Source organism: Oncorhynchus keta, chromosome 8, assembly GCF_023373465.1.
Source record: "Oncorhynchus keta strain PuntledgeMale-10-30-2019 chromosome 8, Oket_V2, whole genome shotgun sequence".
NCBI lineage: Eukaryota > Metazoa > Chordata > Actinopteri > Salmoniformes > Salmonidae > Oncorhynchus > Oncorhynchus keta.
In genome coordinates, this window is record NC_068428.1 from 20,526,996 (window position 1) to 20,552,505 (window position 25,510).

General features: G+C 43.1%; 1 protein-coding gene across 35 annotated transcripts in view; it reads left to right on the forward strand.

The window, feature by feature from the left end:
- The first annotated feature begins 5,533 nt into the window (after positions 1–5,533).
- Positions 5,534–25,510, forward strand: part of LOC118386978 (inverted formin-2-like) — a 29,468-nt gene continuing 9,491 nt past the window's right edge. For 7 of the 35 annotated variants that reach the window (XM_052523773.1, XM_052523779.1, XM_052523782.1 and 4 more), the window contains exons 1-19: positions 5,538–5,716; positions 16,962–17,378; positions 17,486–17,601; positions 17,864–18,023; positions 20,176–20,209; positions 20,386–20,527; positions 20,610–20,742; positions 20,842–21,696; positions 21,835–21,974; positions 22,114–22,175; positions 22,284–22,386; positions 22,551–22,636; positions 22,722–22,822; positions 22,927–22,997; positions 23,119–23,297; positions 23,424–23,547; positions 23,698–23,862; positions 24,089–24,191; positions 25,174–25,326. In XM_052523773.1, coding sequence (XP_052379733.1) covers positions 16,982–17,378; positions 17,486–17,601; positions 17,864–18,023; positions 20,176–20,209; positions 20,386–20,527; positions 20,610–20,742; positions 20,842–21,696; positions 21,835–21,974; positions 22,114–22,175; positions 22,284–22,386; positions 22,551–22,636; positions 22,722–22,822; positions 22,927–22,997; positions 23,119–23,297; positions 23,424–23,547; positions 23,698–23,862; positions 24,089–24,191; positions 25,174–25,326 — 3,124 coding nt within the window. In that variant the 5' untranslated portion in view covers positions 5,538–5,716; positions 16,962–16,981. Of the gene's footprint in view, positions 5,717–16,961; positions 17,379–17,485; positions 17,602–17,863; positions 18,024–20,175; positions 20,214–20,385; positions 20,528–20,609; positions 20,743–20,841; positions 21,697–21,834; positions 21,975–22,113; positions 22,176–22,283; positions 22,387–22,550; positions 22,637–22,721; positions 22,823–22,926; positions 22,998–23,118; positions 23,298–23,423; positions 23,548–23,697; positions 23,863–24,088; positions 24,192–25,173; positions 25,327–25,510 lie in introns of those variants that run through there. The other 28 variants (XM_052523798.1, XM_052523788.1, XM_052523797.1 and 25 more) reach the window with 28 other exon arrangements.

Here is a 25,510-nt window from a genome sequence, read left to right on the forward strand (position 1 = left end):
GCGGCATAGGCAAGATGGAATAGATGGTATAAGATACAGTTGAAGTTGGAAGTTTACATACACCTTAGCCAAATACATTTAAACTCAGTTTTTCACAATTCCTGACATTTAATCCTAGTAAAGATTCCCTGTCTTAGGTCAGTTCGGATCACCACTTTATTTTAAGAATGTGAAATGTCAGAATAATAGTAGAGAGAATGATTCATTTCAGCTTTTATTTCTTTCATCACATTCCCAGTGTGTCAGAATTTTGGCCCATTCCTCCTGACAGAGCTGGTGTAATTGAGTCAGGTTTGTAGGCCTTGCTTGCCCACATTTTTTCAGTTCTGCCCACAAATTTTCTACGGGATTGAGGTCAGGGCTTTGTGATGGCCACTCCAATACGTTGACTTTGTAGTCCTTAAAACCATTTGCCACAACTTTGGAAGAATGCTTGGGGTCATTGTCCATTTGGAAGACCCATTTGCGACCAAGCTTTAACTTCCTGACTGATGTCTTGAGATGTTGCTTCAATATATTGTGGAAGGACCACCAGAGGGCAGGCTGGGCTCACGGATAGTAGCCCAAAAAGGCATGGGAGACAAGGTAACCAGAGGCAATTAAGCACAGCTGATGGTACTAATGACATAGTCTCCTTCCCCTATAAGAGAGCGAATGGAACCAGCAGAGAGGGAAGGGGAAAACTATCTCTGGAAGATGGCCACTGAGAGACAGGAGCTATCCAGGAAGAACCAATAAGGCGGTGACAATCCCGTGACTTTTGTTGTAGTTTAAAAGATAATCCTATTGTATTCCTGTTTCATCTAGAGAAGAAGATGTATGATTTTCCTTGGAACATTTTCAATGATTATGTTGGAGTGTTTGTGTTGACCAAATGCCCTCAATAGAGAACGGTGTTCAATCAAGAAACACTACTCCTGACTCGTTTATTCCACCTTCCCGCTTTAGAGTGACGCCCAATTACTTGGTCCACTCACAATATCCACATGATTTTCCTGCCTCATGTTTTTACTGTGGATATAGATACTTTTGTACCTGTGGCTTCTTCCTTGCTGAGTGGCCTTTCAGGTTATGTCGATATAGGACTCGTTTTTACTGTGGATATAGATACTGTTGTACCTGTTTCCTCCAGCATCTTCACAAGGTCCTTTGCTGTTGTTCTGGGATTGATTTGCACTTCTCACACCAAAGTATGTTCATCTCTAGGAGACAAAACGCGCCTCCTTCCTGAGCAGTATGACAGCTGCATGGTCCTATCATGCGTACTATTGCTTGTACAGATGAACGTGGTACCTTCAGGTGTTTGGAAATTGCTCCCAAGGATGAACCAGACTTGTGTAGGTCTACAATTTTTTTTTTCTGAGGTATTGGCTGATTTCTTTTGATTCTCCCATGATGTCAAGCAAAGAGACACTGAGTTTGAAGGTAGGCCTTGAAATACGTCCACAGGTACACTTCCAATTGACTCAACTTATGTCAATTAGCCTATCAGAAGCTTCTAAAGCTATGACAATTTTCTGGAATTTTCCAATTAGTTTAAAGGCACAGTCAACTTGGTGTATGTTAACTTCTGACCCACTGGAATTGTGATACAGTGAATTATAAGTGAAATAATCTATCTGTAAACAATTGTTGGAAAAATTACTTGTGCCTTGCACAAAGTAGATGTCCTAATTGACTTGCCAAAACTATAGTTTGTTAACAAGAAATTTGTGGAGTGGTTAAAAAAACAGTTTTATTGACTCAAACTTAAGTGTATGTAAACTTCTGACTTCAACTGTACATATAAGATGAGTAATGTAAGATATGTAAACATTGTTAAAGTGGCATTATTTAAAGTGAGTAGTGATCCATTTATTATAGTGGCCAATGATTTGAGTCTGTATCTAGGCAGCTGCCTCTCTGAGTTAGTGATTGTTGTTTAACAGACTGATGGCCTTGAGATAGAAGCTGTTTTTCAGTCTCTTTCAGCTTTGATGCAACTGTTCTGGCCTCGCCTTTTGGATGGTAGCGGGGAGAACAGGCAGCGGCTCGGGTGGTTGTTGTCCTTGATGATATTTTTGGCCTTCCTGTGACATCGGGTGCTGTAGGTGTCCTGGAGGGCAGGTAGTTTGCCGCCGGTGATGCATTGTCCATCCTCTGGAGAACCTTGCGGTTGAGGGCAGTGCAGTTGCCTTACCAGGCGATGATACATTCCCAACAGGATGCTCTCAATTGTGCATCTGTAAAGGTTTGTCATTTTTTGAGGTGACAAGCCAAATTTCTTCAGCCTCCTGAGGTTGAAGTGGTGCTGTTGCGCCTTCTTCACCAGTCTGTCTGTGTTGGTGGACCATTTCAGTTTGTCTGTAAAGTGTAGCCCGAGGAACTTTCCACCTTCTCCACTACTGTCCCGTCGATGTGGATAGGGGGGTGCTCCCTCTGCTGTTTCTTGAAGTCCACAATCCTCTCCTTTGTTTTGTTGAGGAAGAGGTTGTTTTCCTGACACCCCACTCCGAGTGCTCTCATCTCCTCCCTGTAGGCTGTCTTGTCATTGTTGGTATTGAAGCCCACTACTGCAGTGTCGTCTGCAAACTGGATGATCGAGTTGGAGGCGTGCATGCCGAAAGCGTTTCACAGGGATGCTGGCCCATGTTGATTCCAATTTTTCCCATAGCTGTGTACATCTGGCTAGTTGTCTTCTGGGTGGTGGACCATTCGTGATCCACATGGGACACTGTTGAGTGACGGACACTGTCTCATCAACGGGCTGTAGTGGAGCAGGTTGAGAGCTCCAAGTTCCTTGGTGTCCACATCGCCAACAAACTATCATGGTCCAAACACGCCAAGAGAGTTGTGAAGAGGGCATGACAACGCCTATTCCCCCTCCAGGAGAATGAAAGATTTGGCATGGGTCCTCAGATTCTGAAAAAGTTATACAGCTGCACCATCAAGAGCATCCTGACTGGTTGCATCACCGCCTGGTACGACAACTGCTCGGCCTCCGACCGCAAAGCACTACAGAGGGTAATGCGTGGGGCCAAGCTTCCTGCCATCCAGGACCTCTATACCAGGCGGTGTCAGAGGAAGGTCCTAAAAATTGCCAAAGACTCAAGCCACCCTAGTCATAGACAGTTCTCTCTGCTACCTATTTGCTATTTACATTGTGTCGTGTTATATGCTAAACAAAGTCAAATTCACTGTGCTGATGGGCAGAGGGGTATCCTAAGAAGAAAGCTAGATCTACTCAGGGTTTTCTAAAGCTAACCAGCTTCAGTTAGCTTCACATTCCAGCTCAAGCTTCATCCGTACTACGACAGTGGATATTGCTTGTCCGCCTGCCGCAAACTCTAGCAGAATTATAACCAGGCGTGGCTAGTCGAACTCTGAACCATTAATCCAGGGGCGAGTCAGTGACACATTTTCATTGGTGCCGAATTCAAAATGAAAGAAAAGTTATCTTGCAAATTCAGCAGGCTATGGTGTGAAAGAAGCTTTGAGAAGTGCCCTCTTTCTTTATTACGTATTGTTAATGCCGTCTTTTGTGTGCTTATCAATGCACAAGCACCTTTTCCCCCCCACTCCTATCTATTTATTTTTTTATTAAGTCATACGAAGGTGATACACTGGCTGAAGTTTAAAATGCTTTCTGTCATTACTAAATGTGTACTGTGATATTTTGACAACTGTTTTTTTTGCCCCTCAAAAAACATTTGATTAATCAAATATTTTATCAGTTGTCTTCCTCGAATGAAGAGGGTGATAACGCTATCTGTCTGTGTTTTTTGCAGTAGGATTGGATAGAGCACAATCACTGCAGGTGTGTATCTCATTCCTGTGTTAGTGAGCAAGTGAGCATTGTCAAATCAAAACCCAACCTTAAAGTAAGTCATGATGAACTCACTGACAAAACTCAGTTTTGGACAAGACTGACTTTATTATTAAGAAAATTATCCTATTTACACCTTGTAAATTTTGACACTGTAATAAGTTTGACTAATATTGGTGCCACAGCCCATTTTCTATTTTAAGTTTAAGTTGTTTTGCCTTCAGTTGTGCTTTAAGCCGCGGCAAAACGCATCATCAGGAGGATGTGGCAAGTGACATTTTGCTTCTTGAAAATCCTATATCTTGAAAACTTGACTGCTGACATGCAAAATATTTTGGGACTGTATCAACAGTGGACTAATAAAAAAATAAATCCAAAGTTCTTTCTTTCTTTTAATGCAGGACATCAATGACAAACGATGTAAGGAATAATAGCGCCATTTCGTGGCAGCAGGGCTACTACCTAGAGTAGCCAATATTGGGGTAAAAGCCAGTAAGCACACGGATACAACGCTTACAAGCAACAGTACAACCATCATGACTACTTTTAATTAAACATTTTTACAGTTATTTGTAACAGTGAAATATGACTCAGACTCATCCCCTGGCTTTAAAACAGAAGTCCAAACTCTCGTGGTAAGGTAGTTGCATGGTTAGTAACCTCATCCAAAGAGGAACAAGTGAAGTGTCCAAAATAACCCCAATTAATTTCTATGGGCTTAATATGCAGACCTAGGTGTGTCACCTGCCTTCCTGCCTTTGGGACAAAAACTCCCATTGTTAGTGCAGAGACATGAGCATCTCATCATTATACACAGATCTCTGCTTCATCCCCAGGCTATTGCGCACAGAGCATATAAGCCTTGGATATTATCAACCACTCAATGTGGTAAGAGGTGAGAGGTGTTGTTGATTCTTTCTGCCCGGAGGCAAAATGCAAGCACTCCAGCAATCACTGACTGGAAATGAGGATGCTGCTCTCAGATGCAGGCTAGGCCATGTATATGGTCATATGCAGCAGTGTGTAGGAGGGAGATTCTGAGATGTGAGAAGTATGCAGGGATGTCTAGTATCGGTGGAAAAAACTGTGTCACAATTGGGTGCCCATGTTGTTGGGGATCAGAAGTCCCCGGTGTGAGAGAGACAGGTTGAGGTTGCCAGGGTACGAGTAGAACAGAAGGTGTCATATGCTGAGGCAGTGATGAGAATAGAGGATGATGGGTCAAGGGTGAATAGTTGGTCTAAGCCAATACAGAGTGAAACACATTTTTACTTCAGTGAGGTTGGCTTCTTAGCATTCATTGCCATAGTTATCACCTGTACCGCAGAAATGGAATGTAAAATCACAGAATTATAGATGTTGTGATGGAAGCTGCAGAGAAGTGTGTGGATGCCTGATGAAGACCTAAGGGTCGAAACGCTGTAAATAAATATAACCTGGGAGCATGGGCAGCAGTGTGCAGCGTTTTCCTTTCTTTTTTCCAAGTATGTGGGTGTACAATGTTTTACTGCAGAAGAGTTATAGGGTACCTTTCCATCGACACAGCTCCATCCATTACCATGTGCCTGTCCTCCCCAATTAAGGCGCCACCCACCTGTGTTGTAGGGTTTTTGAATCACAGAGGGTAACATGATCGACCACACACTCCCGCACAGTAGGTGGCGGAATGCACAAACAAAATGTGCAAGCACCATGATATCAAAGAAGAAGAAGTACCACTTAAAGTTGTCCACTTAAAGCAATCTCTGAGCAGGGGAACGCAACCCTAGTATGTTTGGAGAACAGCGCTGCAAGGTTTGGCCAGTGTATTTCTACCAAAACGCGCGCACACAGGAATTGTATGAAATTGGTAACTACAAAACGTTACCTTCGATTCGCTGTGGAAATCGAGCAGTTGAAGGGATACGTACGGTAAGAGTAACACACGTTTTGTAAACAGGGCGAAATTGGTCTGTAATTTGTTAAACTCATGCACTTGGACAGAGAAAAGGACTACTTCACTCGCAAACAACTTTTTGGCCAACATGTATGCTGTATCATGATCCACATTGTATTGTCTTGCTCATGCCAAGCCTGGGCGAAGTTATCTTGGCTAAGTTATCTTGGCTAAGTCAAGTACCACTGCCAACATTTCAGTAATACAATGCGCAACGTTCTGCCAAACTTGTGGATGTAATGACAATGGGTACAAAGTATTTGCAATTAGTAATACAGATAAAAGGGTCAATCCACCAATGGAGTACATTTTGGGTAATATACTTTATTTAAAAAAAAATAATTGCACCAAATTTGTGTTCTATATCGCGTACATGTTCAACTTCATAAACATGTTTTCACACATCAACGGGTTAAATAAAAATAACGTGACTAGTAAGTGCCAAGTAACAGGGTTGAGGTTATCTTAAATTAGACAAATTCTTTTACATGGGGAATGTAAGTGTGTTGTGTGCACCAGGGAGGGGCAATTGGATGCAGACTTCAGAAATGAAAGGCTAGACATGTTAACAATTTAAATGATCTATGAGTAACGGTGTCATGCTCAGTTTCCCACCACAACACTGGGGGGACCGAAGCTTGTAAGTCACCAGCAACAGTACAACACTACATGCCCAAAAGTATGTGGACACCTGCTCATTGAACATCTCCATTCCAAACTCATGGGCATTAATATAGATTTAGTCTCTCCATTTGCTGCTATAACAGCATCCACTCTTCTGGGAAGGCTTTTCCCTAGATGTTGGGAAATTGCTGCAGGGCCACAAGTATTAGTGAGGTTGAGTGATTAGGCCTGACTCGAAGTTAGCAGTCCAAAGGTGGTTGAGGTCAGGCCAGTTAAGTTCTTTCACACCAATCTAGACAAACCGATTCTATTTGGACCTTGCTTTGTGCACAGGGACATTGTCATGCTGAAACAGGAAAGGGCCTTCCACAAAGTTGGAAGCACAGAATCATCTAGAATGTCATTGTATGCTGTAGTGTTAAGATTTCCTTTCACTGGAACTAAGGGGCCTCGCCTGAACCATGACAACAGCCCCACACCATTATTTCTCCTCCATCTAACTTTACAGTTGGCACTATGCATTGGGGAAGGGAGTGTTATCCTTGCATCTGCTAAACCCAGATTTGTTCGTTGGCCTGCCAGATGGTGAAGTGTGACTCATCATTCCAGAGAACGCGTTTCCACTGCTCTAGTCCATTGCGGCGAGCTTTATACTACTCCAGCCGACGCTTGGCATTGCACATGGTGATCTTAGGCTTGTGTGCGGCTACTTGGCCATGGAAACTCATTTTATTAAGCTCCCAACGTACTGTTCTTGTGCTGAAGTTGCTTCGAGAGGCATTTTGGAACTCTGTAGTGAGTGTTGCAACCAGCCAGAAATTTGACGAACTGACTTGTTGGAAAGGTGGCGTCCTATGACGGTGCCGCATTGAAAGTCACTGAGCTCTTCAGTAAGGCCGTTCTACTGCTAATGTTAGTCTATGGAGATTGAGTGGCTGAAATGGCAAACTCCTAATTTGAAGGGGTGTCCACATACTTTTGGATATAGTGTAGGTCTAATAGACACCTGGATTCAGGATATGGTGCATATACATTGGAAATATAAATGGGTTATGTCCACTGAAATCTAGTGCAGGGATTGGCTACTTTGATAAGGGTGAGTGCCACAATTTCTTAACTCATTAAGGGGCTGCAGTGGCTCGCGGGTCTGCTTACCCATATCCACAAATGCAGTCAACTGATTTGTGAAATCAATCCATTTGTGCAGTTAAACTGCTTAACTCTCCTTTTGGGTGCCCAAAGCGAGATTTGGTTGGTTGTTTTTTTTAAAGTAAATTTTCTGTAATTCTACACTTTTGGCCATGGGGCATAGATGATGTTGCTATTTTTTTTATAACATTTCCTACAGTTTTACACGTTTTGCCAAGACTGTTGACGTGTTACTATGAGGGTGACTAACAAAATCAATGGGGGGGCCCCCTGGAGGTCACGGCCCCTGGGCACGTGTTTAGATATCTGGCTAGACTAATTAACAGTCTCAATTGTTAGTGACTGACAACTAAACTGCTGGTGCACAACCAAATTTAGAAACTGCACTTTGTGTATTCTACTATTGTAGCTCTCAAAAGTAAGTTGAGTCCTCGACTGAGTACCTAAGAGTACTCAGCAGTGAGTGTTGCAACATGGCAGACCCTGCTCTAGGAGGACTAATGCCCTTGGCCATGTATTGTTTACATCTGTTGGTGATAGTCAGTGTTACCATGGCATTACCCACCTCATTCACAACTTATCATGACAGGCTGGTGTTTTCTACAGCACACGGGAACGCATTGCATTAGATGAGGAGGTATGTGTGCGCCCGTGTTTATGCTGTACTGTATGTAGTTGCTCACACCCATGCATTCTGTGAACAAAAATAAACACTGTTGACCCTCGGCTTTGCGTTCTTTCTGCCACACAAATGCAGCCAATTTAGATGTACTGATTTTTATTTTTAAAAATTGTGTAGAACCAAAGACAAAGGGAGGAAAGAATGGCCCGTTAGGTTAGAATGAATTTGGTTGGTTTAAGATGGCTATGTTCCTCATTAACATAGTGATTTTAGTGAGTTCCCAAGACTAAATTGATGTAAGCACAAATTCTGAGAGGGTGAAATTTGTTGTGTTGGCAATAGTGATGCTGACAAACTGCTGACCGGGTCCCAGAGGGTGGTGGACTGGATATATAGGGAAGAGAATCTCCACTAGCAGTTCATTTGCTGACAGGTGAATGCAGCTAACTAGGAAGGTCTACAACTGTTTATGTATGTTACTGCACCAGATATGAGACAGCTATAAACCATTCCTCTGCATGAGATGAAGGTTTATTATTGTTCAAACTTCCATGGCTACTGAAATATTTTATAGTGATACTATCATTGTAAACTGCGTAGATTTCTCAATTGCTCTGTAAGCTTTCACAAGGTCCAGAAAGGTAGATTAGCAGGCCACCCGTGTTGTATTTTGTCATGATATATTGGAGATAACAGATAGCCTACCATAGGAAAATGGGGGGGTGGCTGGCTTCTTCTGATGGTGCTTGTGGATCATCATCAGTCTCCCAAGTTAAACTATAATGTGGCCACCAATATGCTGACATCCCTAGTTATTCAGGATCGCTCAACGTGCGCTCTGCCTCTCCCCTCCTGGTGACTATTTCTTGCGTACCTAAGAATGCTTCAGTAGAACACATTTTTGATTGGTGGAGGGAGGAATTAGCTCAAAGTGATTCCAACGATGGCTATCCTTCTCCACAATTTTTGTAGTATGAATGCTGATGTTTACTTGAATTAGAACAACTTTTTATAGTTATTGTCTTTGTGGACGGCCCTGTAAGAAGTCACATCACATAGCCCAGAGCCTTGTTCCTTATTTCACATGACCCAATGAAGATTCTCTCTGCCAGGGTCATGCTGCTATAGCATTTCTCAAAAGTGCTGGCTAATGATAATCTTGACAAGAATTTGCATTGTACAGTATATGCAGCACATTAACATTTGCATTTCCAGGAATGTCATGCTCCACATTCTAAGGGATGTAATTTGCCTCTATCAGATGGTGATATGTGAATGAAGAAGCAGAGTTTCTGCATACTTTGCATGTAGGCTTATATCACATGCCATTCAGTATTGTATGTCTTAGACAAACACTTTTGTGATGCAATTTACTGATTTGATTCAGTTGACCACAACCCTGTTGATAACTGCATGGTGTTGGCATCGAGGCCTCTATAAACCAATAATGATGTCATGGTTATTTCAGGAATCTGTCCCTATAGTCAGGCAACTCCTCATATATTATCTCAGGTCAGGTTTGGGAGGAATGTGACAGAGAATAACACCACAAAAGTTAATAATTTACGAAGCATGTTAGTCTCTGCCTCTGTCTGTCGCAATAAACTGGTTTCTATGATTTGAAGACATTGGGGGCTTAGTCCAAAGACAGTGTGTGTTGGGGGGTCATCCTTCTCCGTCAAAGAATTTCAACAGCAAAACGCATGAATTTTGTGCACTTTGAGAGATTTGATTTTTTTCAGGTAATTTCGCACCTTTCCATCTGCCATAGCAGACACTGCCAGTAGTCCATTACAGTAGCTACTGTGGATCTCTATTCTGGAACACTGTCATTTTCTACATGTTTTATCCCAGGTTCCCAGAACATTTTCCTTATTAAAACTCAGAAAATGTAAACTTGTAAAATGTTCTGTGTGTGTACCCCTTTAAGATATCGTAGCTCTAGAAAAAATGGAAATCTCCTCAAACCCAAAGGAAATAGTACACATCAATCCATATATACACTACTCAAAAAAATAAAGGGAACACTAAAATAACATCCTAGATCTGAATGAAAGAAATATTCTTTATTAAATACTTTTCTCTTTACATAGTTGAATGTGCTGTCAACAAAATCACACAAATTATCAATGGAAATCAAATTTATCAACCCATGGAGGTCTGGATTTGGAGTCACACTCAAAACTAAAGTGGAAAACCACACTACAGGCTGATCCAACTTTAATGTAATGTCCTTAAAACAAGTCAATGAGACTCTAGTGTGTGTGTGTGGCCTATATGACCTCCCTACAACGCCTGGGCATGCTCCTGATGAGGTGGCGGATGGTCTCCTGAGGGTTCTCCTCCCAGACCTGGACTAAAGCATCCACCAACTCCTGGACAGTCTGTGGTGTTGGTGGATGGAGTGAGACATGATGTGCTCAATTGGATTCAGGTCTGGGGAACGGGCGGGCCGGTCCATAGCATCAATGCCTTCCTCTTGCAGGAACTGCTGACACACTCCAGCCACATGAGGTCTAGCATTGTCTTGCATTAGGAGGAACCCAGGGCCAACCGCACCAGCATATGGTCTCACAAGGGGTCTGACGATCTCATCTCGGTACCTAATGGCAGTCAGGCTACCTCTGGCGAGCACATGGAGGGCTGTGCGGCCCACCAAAGAAATGCCACCCCACACCATGATTGACCCACCGCCAAACAGGTCAGGAGGATGTTGCAGGCAGCAGAACGTTCTCCAAGGCGTCTCCAGACTGTCACATGTGCTCAGTGTGAACCTGCTTTCATCTGTGAAGAGCACAGGGCGCCAGTGGCAAATTTGCCAATCTTGGTGTTCTCTGGCAAATGAAAAACGTCCTGCACGGTGTTGGGCTGTAAGCACAACCCCCACCTGTGGATGTCGGGCCCTCATACCACCCTCATGGAGTCTGTTTCTGACCGTTTGAGCAGACACATGCACATTTGTGGCCTGCTGGAGGTCATTTTGCAGGGTTCGAGCAGTGCTCCTCCTGCTCCTCCTTGCACAAAGGCGGAGGTAGTGGTCCTGCTGCTGGGTTGTTGCCCTCCTACGGCCTCCTCCACGTCTCCTGATGTACTGGCCTGTCTCCTGGTAGCGCCTCCATGCTCTGGACACTACGCTGACACACAGCAAACCTTCTTGCCACAGCTCGCATTGATGTGTCATCCTGGATGAGCTGCACTACCTGAGCCACTTGTGTGGATTGTAGACTCCGTCTCATGCTACCACTAGAGTGAAAGCACCGCCAGCATTCAAAAGTGCCCAAAACATCAGCCAGGAAGCATAGGAACTGAGAAGTGGTCTGTGGTCCCCACCTGCAGAACCACTCCTTTATTGGGGGTGTCTTGCTAATAGCCTATAATTTCCACCTGTTGTCTATTCCATTTGCACAACAGCATGTGACATTTATTGTCAGTGTTGCTTCCTAAGTAGACAGTTTGATTTCACAGAAATGTGATTGACTTGGAGTTACACATTGTGTTTAAGTGTTCCCTTTTATTTTTTTGAGCTGTGTGTGTGTATATGTATACGTGTGTATAAAAAAAATACTATATATAGTATTTAAAAAAAAATATATATATATATATATTATTTAAAAAAATATAGTATTTTATTTAAAAAAATGTTTTTATATATATATATATATATATCAACTAATAGTTATACACTTTGTTGCGTGTGGGTATTTGCAACCCCTCGGTTAAAAACAACATTTCCAGTCCTTTTCAATTTCGTGAGAATATGCCTCGATCTCACTCACTCCCTCCCTCTAAGATTATAGCCCAGTCCTTTTCCCAGAAAACACAACCACTTGGTCAGCATTCATTATACTACACCGATTCAGAAACCCAAACTACGAACAAAACCTAATGATTCCATTGTACTCCTTCCAATCATTAGTTTTAAACTTCCTCAATAGTTATATGTACTTAATTGAACATGCGCTATCCTTGGATACAATACTGTACTTCCAATCTATGGAATTCCCCTAATTAGGGTACAGTATTGTATCCAAGGGTAGCGCATGTTCAATTAAGTACATATAAACACAACTTTTACGATGAAATAAACGGAACTATTCAGACCTGAATCCCTTACAGCCAAATATAGCCCAGCGAGCACAACTAACTCACCTATTCTTCCCAGTAGGTGAAAACAACCCCTACTCAAACAACGTTCTGCCTTACCTCTATTATAAGAGTAAAACCAAACTTTACAACTTTCCCTTCTCTTTCGGCTTCACCCTTATGAAATGTCCAAGACTTAACATGCAAATCGCCAAATGTATAACCTACATCAGTCAACCCTTTAGAGCTGTGCCCACCGAAATGTTTTTTTAAATTCTATCTGCATTAGATTTAGGTAACTGTTTCTTCTGTGATTCAGTTATTTAAATGCGATTCCTATTCTCAATACGACATTCCAGCAGACCATTTAGGCAACAGACAACGTATTACATCGCCTCGCTATTATTTTTAATGAATGGTCTTTCAATTGAACCTAAACAATTTATTAACGTTCAGTTTATCTTAAACAAACACTAACCGTCTATTTCCAGGCAAAACATACCAATAGTTGAATTCTAATCCGTAAATCCAGATTTGATTCTATTGATGCATAGGCTGGGAAACGAACCCGAGTCTCCCGCATTGTAGGCAAGAATTCTACTACCAACGCTATTGAAATGGTGGAGACTCTTCGCAAATTACACTTTATAATTGTCTATAGTCCTTCAGGCATATACTACCGAGACAATTCCCAGAAAATAGCCCTAATTTAAAGGTAAGCATTTCTCTTGCGATAATTCTCATTACTCTCTTTCTCTCTATGTTCCCTTATCTTCTCTTTTCTTTTCCTTGACTTTTGTCACTATCTCCTACTCATAATTTAGGAATAATTACTATTGACTTTTGATAAGTTAATTAGGTCTCACACGCACAATTTTTTTTCCCCTGTTGAAACTTTCTCTCACCCTTTCTCTGCACTTGCCTTCCTGCCTTTTTCGGGCTTCAGACTACAGGTCGACCGATTAATCGGAATGGTAGATTAATTAGGGCTGATATCAAGTTTTCGTAACAGTCGGAAATCTGTATTTTTGGACACTGATTTAAAAAATATATATTAATTTTTTTATACGTCTTTATTTAACAAGGCAAGTCAGTTAAGAACACCATTCTTATTTTCAATGACTGCCTAGGAACGGTGGGTTAACTGGCTTGTTCAGGGGCAGAATGATTTTTTTACCTTGTCAGCTCAGGGATTCAATCTTGCAACTTTACGGTTAACTCGTCCAACGCTCTAACCACCTGCCTCACGAGGAGCCTGTCTGTTACGCAACTGCAGTAAGAAGCCAAGGTAAGTTGCTAGCTAGCATTAAACTTATTAAAAAAACAATCAATCATAATCACTAGTTAACTACACATGGTTGATATTACTAGTTTATCTAGCGTGTCCTGCGTTGCATATAATCAGTGTGCATATGTGGAAAAAGGACTGTCGTTCAAGCCTATCAACTCCCGAGATTAGGCTGGTGTAACCGATGTGAAATGGCTAGCAAGTTAGCGGGGTGCGCGCTAATAGCGTTTCAATCGGTGACATCACTCGCTCTGAGGCTTGAAATAGTTGTTCCCCTTGCTCTGCGAGGGCCGCAGCTTTTGTGGAGCGATGGGTAATGATGCTTCAAGGGTGGTTGTTGTGTTCCTGGTTTGAGCCCAGGTAGGGGCGAGGAGAGGGACTGAAGCTATACTGTTACACTGGCAATACTAAATACCTATAAGAACATCCAATAGTATATGAAATACAAATGGTATAGAGAGAAATAGTCCTTTAATAACTACAACCTAAAACTTCTTACCTTGGAATATTGAAGACTCATGTTAAAAGGAACCACCAGCTTTCATATGTTCTGAGCAAGGAACTTAAACGTTCATTTTTTTTACATGGCACAATATTGCACTTTTACTTTCTTCTCCAACACTGTTTCTGCACTATTTAACAACTGTTCTACAGGTGCATCTTCATTAATGGTATATGGTTCCTTGAACAAACATGGGAAACGGTTTTTAAACCCTTTACAGTGAACATATGTGAAGTTATTTGGATTATCTTTGAAAGATCGGGTCCTGAAAAGGGGATTTCTTTTTTTGCTGAGTTTATATTAATATGGGCTATTTTCAGCCCTTTCCTGTGTAGCTTATCAGAGACAAAATCTGGAAAATAGCAAATGAATCTAGATCATTTACATTCAGCAGTCCTGTAATCAATTGGTGTGTGCTGCGGGTGTGAAGCTACAAAATGTAATTTAGTCAGTTCTACCACCTCAACATTGACACTTTTTAAATGGGGTTCATGTAAAGTTCCGCTTCAGTCCACAGGGGGGCACTCTGTCACTCAAGATACTTGCTTCAGTCAAAATCTCTTCTGTCTCAGCTAGCTAGCCAGCAAAGCTAGCTACAGAAACAAAACACATCAAATACACTTGCTGGAAATGAGAACTTTTTCTAATACCATGACTTATGTCAACGTCCTTAGCTTTCCCGTTCACTAAATATACTGTTAAATAACTGACACCCAATAGCTTAAAGAGCGACTGCCTTTAAAACAAAAACAAAAAGTATCCCTTAAATGGTCTGTCATTGCAATGAGTCGAAGTTATTCTTGTGTAAACGTTGACTGTGTAAATAGGATAATTCTGGTCATAAAGACTGTCTTGTTTGGAACATCCATGCGTCAACGTTTTAAGGTTGGGTTTTGATTTGACGATGTCCATTTGCCCACAAACATGGGGTGAACAGCTGCGGTGATAGCTCTCTATCCATTAGCATATACATGGTCAGCAGCTTTGACTGTTTACATAAGACAACACCTCACTTTTTTTTTTTTTTTTTTTTTTATAACTTGAGAAATACTGCCCCAAACACCTTTAGTTGCAGCAACTGAAACATCCTCTGCAAAAACGTCAATTAATTACTCAAGAATTCTGTAATTTTGTAATTTTGTATCTTAGATTAATTCTGGGGATTTTGAGGAAGTGAAATATAGGCTTCCACGTCTCCAGTGTCTCATGGGGGATAAATATCATGAATCACACCTCCAAGACTGAAGTCTTGCGTTTTTCCTGTTGCTCATTAGAAAAAAAAAAAAAAAACACTTATCGGCCTGTTCAGTGGCTCTCTAAGGATGCTGAGTGCTAATGCTAGCTTATTAACATTAGACAACCCTTATGCTGATGGAGACTAGTGTTCGCGACCACTGACTTTGCAGTAACTGCTGCTGCCCCTGCTTCACTTTGATTTTCTGGTTCTACCCTCTTTCACCACATTCGCAGCTGCCTGCTTGTGCTCAACCTGCTTTCTTTTTTGGCTTCCCTTTTGGAAGAAATTCTAATCCATATTTGCTCTGTGCTATACTGCAGACTGACTGTGACAGGCATTTTGCTGAATTATGACATTGACATCTAAGCGGTGCTGTGGGAGAGGTGTCAAGGGACCATGAGCGTTCCACTGCCTTGTGAAAACGTTGCGCCTGGTGACTACCATACCCTGTTCACAGGCACGTAAATCTTTCCTTGCCAATTCACACTTTGTTTAAATGCTATATTAATTTGTCTCATCCCCTTCATCTACCCTGATGGAAGTGGATTTACCAAATGACATCAATATGGGATCAAAGCTTTCACCTGGTCAGTCCATGTCATGGAAAGAGCAGGTCTTAATGTGTTGTATTTACACTACCGTTCAAAAGTTTGGGTTCACTTAATGTCCTTGTTTTTAACGAAAAGCACTTTTTGTCAATAAAAAAAAAAAGGCCATCAAATTGAGCAGAAATACAGTGTAGAAATGTTGTAAATGAATATTGTAGCTGGAAATGGCAGATTTTCTTAAATGGAATATCTACATAGGTGTACAGAGGCCCATTACCAGCAACCATCACTCCTGTGTTCCAATGGCACGTTGTGTTAGCTAATCCAAGTTTATAATTTTAAAAGGCTAATTGATCATTAGAAAATTGCAAAGGGGGTTATGTTAGCACAGCTGAAAACTGTTCTCATTAAAGAAGTGATTTAAAACTAGCCTTTAGACTAGTTGAGTATCTGGATCATCAGCATTTATGGGTTCAATTACAGGTTCAAAATGGCCAGAAACAAAAAACTGTTCTGAAACTCATCAGTCTATTCTTGTTCTGAGAAATTAAGGCTATTCCATGTGAGAAATTGCCAAGAAACTGAAGATCTTGTACAATACTGTGTACTACTCCCTTCACAGAACAGCGCAAACTGTCTCTAACCAGAATAGAAAGAGTGGGAGGCCCCGGTGCACAACTGAGCAAGAGGACAATTACATTAGTGTCTAGTTTGAGAAACGCACGCCTTAAGTTCTCAACTGGCAGCTTCATTAAACAGTACAAGCAAAACACCAGTCTCAACGTCAACAGTGAAGAGGCGACTCCGGGATGCTGGCCTTCTCGGCAGAGTTGCAAAGAAAAAGCCGTATCTTAGACTGGCCAACAAAAATAAAATATTAAGATGGGCAAAAGAACACACAGAGGAACTCTGCCTTGAAGGCCAGCATCCTGGAGTCGCCTCTTCACTGTTGACATTTGAGACTGGTGTTTTATCAGGTAGTTGTCTTTTGAAAAGGGATACCTTGCTTTTACTACCTCCCCAACTTTCCTATCTTCCAATCATATTTTGTAGTTACTCTGAATCCAATCAATACATAATTTAGACTTATTTTTAATTGTTCTTTCTATTGTTGTCGGTCTGTTTTCACTCGTGTCACAACCCAAACATTGCACCCTTTTTCTCTAGCTCCCTTTGTTTTGGTTGCTATGGCAGCAAAGGCATCGAAAGGGAAGTGGGGGGCCCTGAAGGAGCACCTGACCAGCAGCCCCCCCGACCGAGATGCTCACCTTGAGGCCAACTTGGAGAACTCAGTTCCAGAGCTATGCATACGACTGCTACAGGTACCCACAGTGGTCAACTACTCAGGGGTGCGGAGGCGTCTAGAGGGGAGTGACCAGGAATGGATGGTGCAGTTCCTGGAACTCAATGGACTGGATCTGCTGATGGAGGCCCTGGAGAGGCTGTCTGGCCGGGGTTGTGCCCGCATCGCTGACGCCCTCCTCCAGCTCACTTGTGTGGCCTGTGTGAAGGCAGTGATGAACTCCTCAGCTGGGCTGCACTTTATACTGGACAATGAGGGATACGTCAGGACCCTGTCACAAGGTGAGAAAGAAGGCTAGTAAGCAGGTTGGCAAAGGAGCTTGGGAGGAGGTGAACAAGCCTGCTTATCTGTCTGTCCGTTGGGACATAATCTCTGTTTTGATTGGCAGCCCTGGACACATCCAACACCATGGTAAAGATGCAGGTGTTTGAGCTGCTGGCGGCCCTCACCTTGTTTAACCCACAGGGACACCACCTGGCCATGGATGCCCTGGAGCACTATAAAGTAAGGCCACCTTTTTTCATACAGCATAACATCATAAATGTACATAGAAAAATTATAATTATACTCATTGTTCACTTTCAAAGAAATTGTCAGATTGCAGCATCATTGATAACCCATGTATTCATGCAAAGTATTAAAAGGAGGCTTATGGAAATATATTTTCCCTCATCTAAGGGACGGAAAACATATATTTTTAGAAAAGACTTCTGTTTGTGATTTAGGGATGATAACCATAAGTAATCTTTATAACTGTCTCTGACAGAGTGTGAATATGCAGCAGTACCGCTTCAGCGTCATCATGAATGAGCTGCATGCGACTGACAATGTTCCGTACATGGTCGTCCTCATGAGTGTGGTCAACGTGATCATCTTCGGGGTAGAGGACCTGCGGAAAAGGGACAAACTACGCAAAGAGTTCATCGGTATCGCTCCCTCTTAAGCTTTTTCAAAACTCATGTAATAGAGGAACACAGGTATTGGTGCGAATAGGAGATGAAGCCCCTCATTGTCTCTTGAGAAAGGTTTCAATTGCCATGTGTACAGTACCAGTCAAATGTTTGGACTCAACTAGTCATTCCAGGTTTTTCTTAATTTTTACTGTTTTCTGCTTTGTAGAATAGTGAAGACATCAACTATGAAATAACACCTATGGAATCATGTAGTAACAAAAAAAGTGTTAAACAAATAAAAATATACTTTGAGATTCTTCAAAGTAGCCACCCTTTGCCTTGATGACAGCTTTGCACACTTGGCATTCTCTCAACCAGCTTCATGAGGTAGTCACCTGGAATGCATTTAAATTAACAGGTGTGCCTTGTTAAATATATTTGTGGAATTTATTTTCTTCTTGCACTTGAGCCAATCAGTTGTGACAAGGTAGGGTTGGTATACAGAAGATGGTCCTATTTGGTAAAATACAATGTCCATATTATGGCAAGAACAGCTCAAATAAGCAAAGAGAAACGCCTGTTCATTACTTTAACACATGAAGGTCAGTCAATTCAGAAGAATTTGTCAAGTACTTTGAAAGTTTCTTGAAGTGCAGTCGCAAAAACCATCCAGCACTATGATAAAACTGGCTCTCGTGAGGACCGCCACAGGAAATGTAGACAGAGTTACCTCTGCTGCAGAGGATACGTTCATTAGAGTTTGCAGCCCAAATAAATGCTTTGAAGAGTACAAGTAACAGACACAATTCAACATTAACTGTTCAGAGGAGACCCTGTGAATCATGCCGCCTTGGTTGAATTGCTGCAAAGAAACCACTAAAGGACACCAATAATAACAAAAGACATGCTTGGATCAGGAAACTTGAGCAATGGACCTTACACTAGTGGAAATCAGTCCTTTTGGTCTGAGTCCAAATTCAAGTTTTTTTGGTTCCAACCACTGTCTTTGTGAGACTCCGAGTAGGTGAACGGATCATCTCCGCATGTGTATTTACCCCCCGTAAAGCATGGAGGTGACACTGTGATTTATTTAGAATTCAAGGCACACTTAACCAGCATGGCTACCACAATATTCTGCAGTGATACACCATCCCATCTGGTTTGGGCTTATTTGTTTTTCATCAGGACAATGACTCCGCACACCTCCAAGCTGTGTAAGGGCTATTTAACCAAGAATGTGCATGATGGAGTGCTCATCAGATGACCTGGCCGCCACAATCACCCATCCTCAACCCAATTGAGATGGTTTGGGATGAGTTGGACCGCAGAGTGAAGGAAAAGCAGCTGACAAGTGCTCTGCATATGTGGGAACTCCTTCAAGACGGTTGGAAAAGCATTCCAGGTGAAGCTGGTTGAGAGAATGTCAAGCGTGTGCAAAGCTGTCAAAGCAAAGTGTGGCTATTTTGAAGAATATCTAATAAAATATATTTTTATTTAATAATTACTACATGATCCCATGTGTCATTTCAGAGTTTTGATGTATTCACTATTATTCTACAATGTAGAAAATATAATTGGAAACCTTTGAATGAGTAGGTGTCCATACCTTTGACTGGTACTGTATGTCTGATTTATGTGGAAACAGTCGAGGCTTAAGGAGTGTCTGAACTCTTACAAGCTGGAATCCATAGTTGCGACATACATTTTTGGACTTAATGAGAGAGGGCTTAGTTTAACTGTCGTACCCCATCAGAACCCAAAATATAACCTTGTTTTTTTTTTTTTACACCAATGTTTGTCAAACACTGTATAGCCTCTAAACATGGATAAAATCATAATTTTTGTTATCATGGATGGTCAGTTTCTGCATCCATAGCTCTATGAATTTCTGTGGATAGTTCTCTATGCTCTTCCTCAGCTTTTTACCAAAAGAGGCTGCTTTATTTTTTTTTAAATTAAGGACTCTAGCATTAAAGATCAACCTTGCACAAATTGTTTACTAGTATCAATAAGTACCACACCAGTGCTTACTTGGTGTGGTGTGTTACATATCTTGCAAAAATACATCATAATGATGAAGATACTACAATTGTTATAAGCAATGACTTGAATACAGGAAGTGGAGGTGGACATGTCAAACTGGTTACAAATGTTGAACCTAGCTGTGCCATTATTTGTCTCCCAGGGCTTCAATTACTACAATTACTTCCAAAACTTAGGTAAGTTGAGTCTTTTTTTTTTTTTTACCCCCACATTATTTTCGATTAATTTAAAGTATTTCACAGGTTCTGAACTTTTTGTAAATTAGCAAATGCTTTGTTCTGCGCTGCACACATTTTCTGTCACACTGCGACTTGTTTTATCCTGTGGAAATGCATATTTGTGTATGTGACAGAGAGACCGAGGATGTGGACCTGAACATCCAGTGTGAGGCCTTTGAGGACACCATGGCAGAGGATGAGGAGGAGATGGAGAGGGTGTACGGGGGCATCGACATGAGCAGTCACCAGGAAGTCTTCACCACACTCTTCACCAAAGTACGCCCCAATAGTTTATTTGTAAATGGAAATCCACCACAGATAATACAAATAATATAACGTTCTCTCCCCCTCACTCCAGTTGAGTAGCTCCCCTGCATCGGTGCAGCTGCTGTCGATTCTGCAGGCTCTGTTGTTGGTAGGTCCGGAGCAGAGCGAGGTGTGGCTGGCCCTGGAGGCCCTGGCTGACCGCGCTACTTTGCTGGCACAGGACCGTGAGTCTCGCATCAATCACCTTCTCATGGTCCATAAACATTGTGTGGTCATGTACGCTGACATGTTATGGCCGGTTTGTCTGTGCGTGTGTTCTTTAGCTGATGTTGACTCCACCAAGCGCCTGATGGAACGTCTGGTGTCCTCCAAGGGTCAGCAAGGGTCACCTAAGGTCAAGACCACAGACCGGGGCGTTCAGATTGATCGGTCAATCTGTCCATCAGGTCTATCAGAGGTCCTCATTAAAGAATCTACCACCCCTGTTGCCACTTCACCTCCTCCCCATCCTCATCTACCACCACCCCTACCAAGCATGAGAACTTTTGTCCCACCACTTCCTGGCTTCTCTGGGATGCCTCCCCCTGGCCTCCCTCCTCCGCCACCACCTCTACCACAGATGGGGCATGGAGGTCCACCACCTCTACCACAGATGGGGCATGGAGGTCCACCGCCTCCCCCACCCCTGCCTGGCATGATGGGTCCACCGCCTCCCCCACCCCTGCCAGGCATGATGGGTCCACCGCCTCCCCCACCCCTGCCAGGCATGATGGGTCCACCGCCTCCCCCACCCCTGCCTGGCATGATGGGTCCACCGCCTCCCCCACCCCTGCCTGGCATGATGGGTCCACCGCCTCCCCCACCCCTGCCTGGCATGATGGGTCCACCGCCTCCCCCACCCCTGCCTGGCATGATGGGTCCACCGCCTCCCCCACCCCTGCCTGGCATGATGGGTCCACCGCCTCCCCCACCCCTGCCTGGCATGATGGGTCCACCGCCTCCCCCACCCCTGCCTGGCATGATGGGTCCACCGCCTCCCCTTGGTGGCGATGAAATTATAGTGGCCCAGAGTGTGCAGATGCGATCCTGCTACGCCTCTTCACCAAAGGTGGGCCGCTGCCCCACACTGCGTATGAAGAAGCTCAACTGGCAGAAGCTGCCATCCAGAGTGGTGACTGGTAAGGGACCTGTCAGAATGTCACCTTTGAATTAAACTGACACATACAGCTGACCTTGATAAGTGCCCATTGGATTAATTCAAACTGTAATTCATAAGTCGGAATTAAAACACTGTCCATTATTTTCTTTTTCTAAAGATAGTCACTCCATGTGGACCTCGGTACAGGTAGATTCTCTGGAGCCTGATTACTCCAGTATTGAGGAGCTCTTCTGTCTGCCAGTGACTGACTCAAAAGCCAAAGGCATCACCCCTGCAGTCAAACAGGAGCCCAAAGAGGTAGCTGTGGTCTTACCCTATCTCATTGTAGACTTTGAAAGGATCTTCTAATCGTACTCTCTCCACTGTGATCGTTGTCATTTTCCTTACCCCATCCCCTGTTTTAATTTCAAGCTTCATGCTTTTTCTCCATCTACAGATTTCTTTCATTGATGCCAAGAAAAATCTTAACCTGAACATATTCTTGAAACAATTCAGATGGTGAGTATTTTTAGAGAAGGTAATATGAAGAAGAGAACCTAAGTAGAGGAAGCACCTTAAGACTATTTTACAGTAGGAGAGTTAAAAATACATGTTGTCCCCTACCAGCTCACATAAGGACTTTGTGGCCATGATTCAAAAAGGTGACCGGTCCAAGTTTGATGTGGAGGTGCTGAAACAGCTGCAAAAGCTACAGCCAGAGAAGCATGAAGTGCGTGCTGGCCACAGGAACCCCTGCCAAGTCGATGGTTAAGCCGACGTGGCTATACTGTATTTTTAGATCTAAATACATTTTCAGTTTTGATAGATGTAGTGTTGGAAACCAAATGTTTGTCAGTTTATGGTCATAGAGAAATTATATTATTTCCACCACAGATTGAGAACCTGAAGTCGTACCAGGGAGAGCGGGAGAAGTTAGCTGGTGTGGACCAGTTTTATCTCCAGCTCCTAGCTGTTCCATGGTAAGGTTCTTGACAGCGTTCAATAAGCTAGGACTGATTCACCCTAGATGTTGTTCTTGGTCCTGTGTATGTGTTTTACCCCCAGCTACGCTCTGAGGATCGAGTGCATGTTGCTGTGTGAGGAAATCGGCTCAGTGTTACAGATGATGCAGCCTAAAGTTAAGCTGCTGGACGAGGCCTGTGAGAGTAAGTCGAGGCACCAGGCTAGCGGCTCTACCACCATCTCCCCGACCGCTAATTAAACGTCCTTTTATTTTATTCTCTTTAATGTGTTATTTGTATCCTGCAAGGTCTGAGAGTGAGCACTCGACTGCCAAGCTTCTGCATGCTCATTCTGGACGTTGGAAACTTCCTCAACTATGTAAGAATCCGTAATGTGATACAATACATATAACCAAACACACAAAATAGGGTCTCGCAACAACGTTTTTAGTGAGAGAACGACGACTCCCGACGCTGGTCTGTCTAACTTTGTTCTACAGGGAAGCCACACAGGGAATGCTGAGGGCTTCAAGATCAGCACACTGTTGAAACTCACTGAAACCAAGGCCAATAAAAGTCGCATCACGCTGCTCCACCACATCCTAGAGGAGGCTGAGCAGAACCATGATGACCTGTTGAACCTTCCAGATGATCTAGAGATCTGTGAGAAGGCTGCTCGGTAATGGGGGAAAAAAAGCTGTATACAACTTTTGCAATTTTTCAGTGGTGCCAACATTGTAGAGTAATCAAAGCTTGACACGGGAGGCTATGCTAATCTTACAGAGTTTATAATTTCCTTCCACAGTGTGAATTTGGAGACTCTCCAGTCAGAGGCGAGTTTGCTCATCAAGCGGTTGAAAGAGTCAGAGAAGAAGGTGGCTTCCTCCTCTGTGGCGGCCATCAAGGAGCAGTATCTCACTGCCATACAGGTGGGTTGCTATACCTCTCCTCACCACCAGAGAGCAGGTGACGGTGGTTTCTCACAAGCGCCCCTTTAATGGTGTCAGAGATTAGCATGCCATCAGGTTGGTTGCCAGATCATAACTAAATACAGCTCCTGAAATGGCTGTCTACTCTAGGGAAGCCAGGAGGCCTGCAGGGAGCTGGAGGCGAGGTTTGCCTCCATTGACAGGAAGAAGGAGGATCTGGCACAGTATCTGTGTGAGGACTCATCCCGTCTCTCCCTGGAGGACTTGTTCAGCACTTTACATTCCTTCAGGGGACTCTTCATCAAAGCTCTCAAGGTGAGAGAAACAAATTACGTATGGACACTTTGTGTCTATTGACTTTCCTATATAAAACCATTAAATTCAAGCATTTATTCCAATAACTGGGCCATAACTTTGGACTGTATAGGTCCCCAAGTTTTGTTTAGTCTAAATACCACATTGCTATGGTGTCACATTTGCATTGTGGACACCTGTGCTGCTCTGTTTTCTCTTGCTTTTTACGTTTTTATTTTTATCGTAGGACAATCAGACCCGCCGAGAGCAAGCGATTAAGGCTGAGAAGAGGAAGAAACAGCTGGAAGAGGAGGATTCCAAGAGACCAAGGGGGGAGAACAGGAAGATAAGCAAGTATAACCGGCAGCCAACACTCCAAATAAGTGTTACCTCATGGCCATCCCTGGTAGAGCCTGGGATTGTTTTATATTTTAAAGCCTACCCATGCCCACGATGTTCAGGCCCCACCCTACCCAGGTCCAATTAGTTCTGCCAAATTTAAGGCCCTGCCCGATCAGAAATAACTTCCTCCGTTAGTATCCATTAGCTGCTAGTCTCTGTCCCTTGCTCCCTGTGCTGCTCGCACTGCATGCACACTGTGCTGCTCGCACTGCATGCACACTGTGCATGGCTCTGCTAGTGTGAGTATCCATAGCAACACCTCTGTTCAATGACAGAGAGCAGTTGATTGTAAACTAGCTACTTTATCACTCTAAACTCAGTCAACTCAAGGAACATTATTTTCGGTAAAATAATCTTTCATGTGGACTCGTACAGTGTTCTGGTCTAAAATTTGACAACATTGAACTTCTGACACCACGATATATACTGTGCAGCAGAGCATGAGCAAATGGCTCTGCTTCAAAATGTTAATGATCAATTTAGTGATGCCTGAGCCGTACCCTAGTTATAAAATTAAAAAACAGGCCCCATCCGGCCCTAACCCTATAATGACGGGTAGTAGAGCTCTACTCCCTGGTAACTAGTCACGACTCAAGTGTCCCATTACCAACTTCAGACTGCTCCTGAAAGGGTTTCTGCCTAACTGTCTTGATACTCTTCAGAAGATCCCTTTCCTGGTCCTCTCCTTCATCTGCACTGATCTAGAAGAACTGGGGAAGTGAAAGCATTGCTCACACAAGACTTTCTTTGCTTTTAAATATCCAGCCTTTCATCGCTCAGTGCAGATGAAGGAAAGGAGACTAGTAAATGATAGAGCTTTCGAGGACGGTCAACACCTGATAGTTGACCAGTGCAAATTCAAACACACTACCAGCACATTGCATGTATCAAGAGTGGACTGTTTTGAGATTCACCCTCTCTCACCCCCAGTTCGTAAAGCCCCCCCGGTCCAGGAGGGCTGCATCATTGACCACCTGCTGTCTGACATCAGGAAAGGCTATGCGCTGAGGAAAACCAAGCACCAGGCCGACAGAACCAGCCTGCCTTCTGAGGACAAGAAAGGGGACAGCATTCAGCCTGGTGGTGAGCATGAAGATGGCACTGGTCATTGATTCTGCTGCTGCCCATGGCTGTTTTTGAAATGCAGTATATTATTAAGGCCCTGTTCAGTAACTTGGGCTGGGATGATACCAGTATCGCGATACTAATGTTGGAAACAATCATGTTATCCAGTCACGTATTTATTTTCCAACCTTCAGCACCCAAT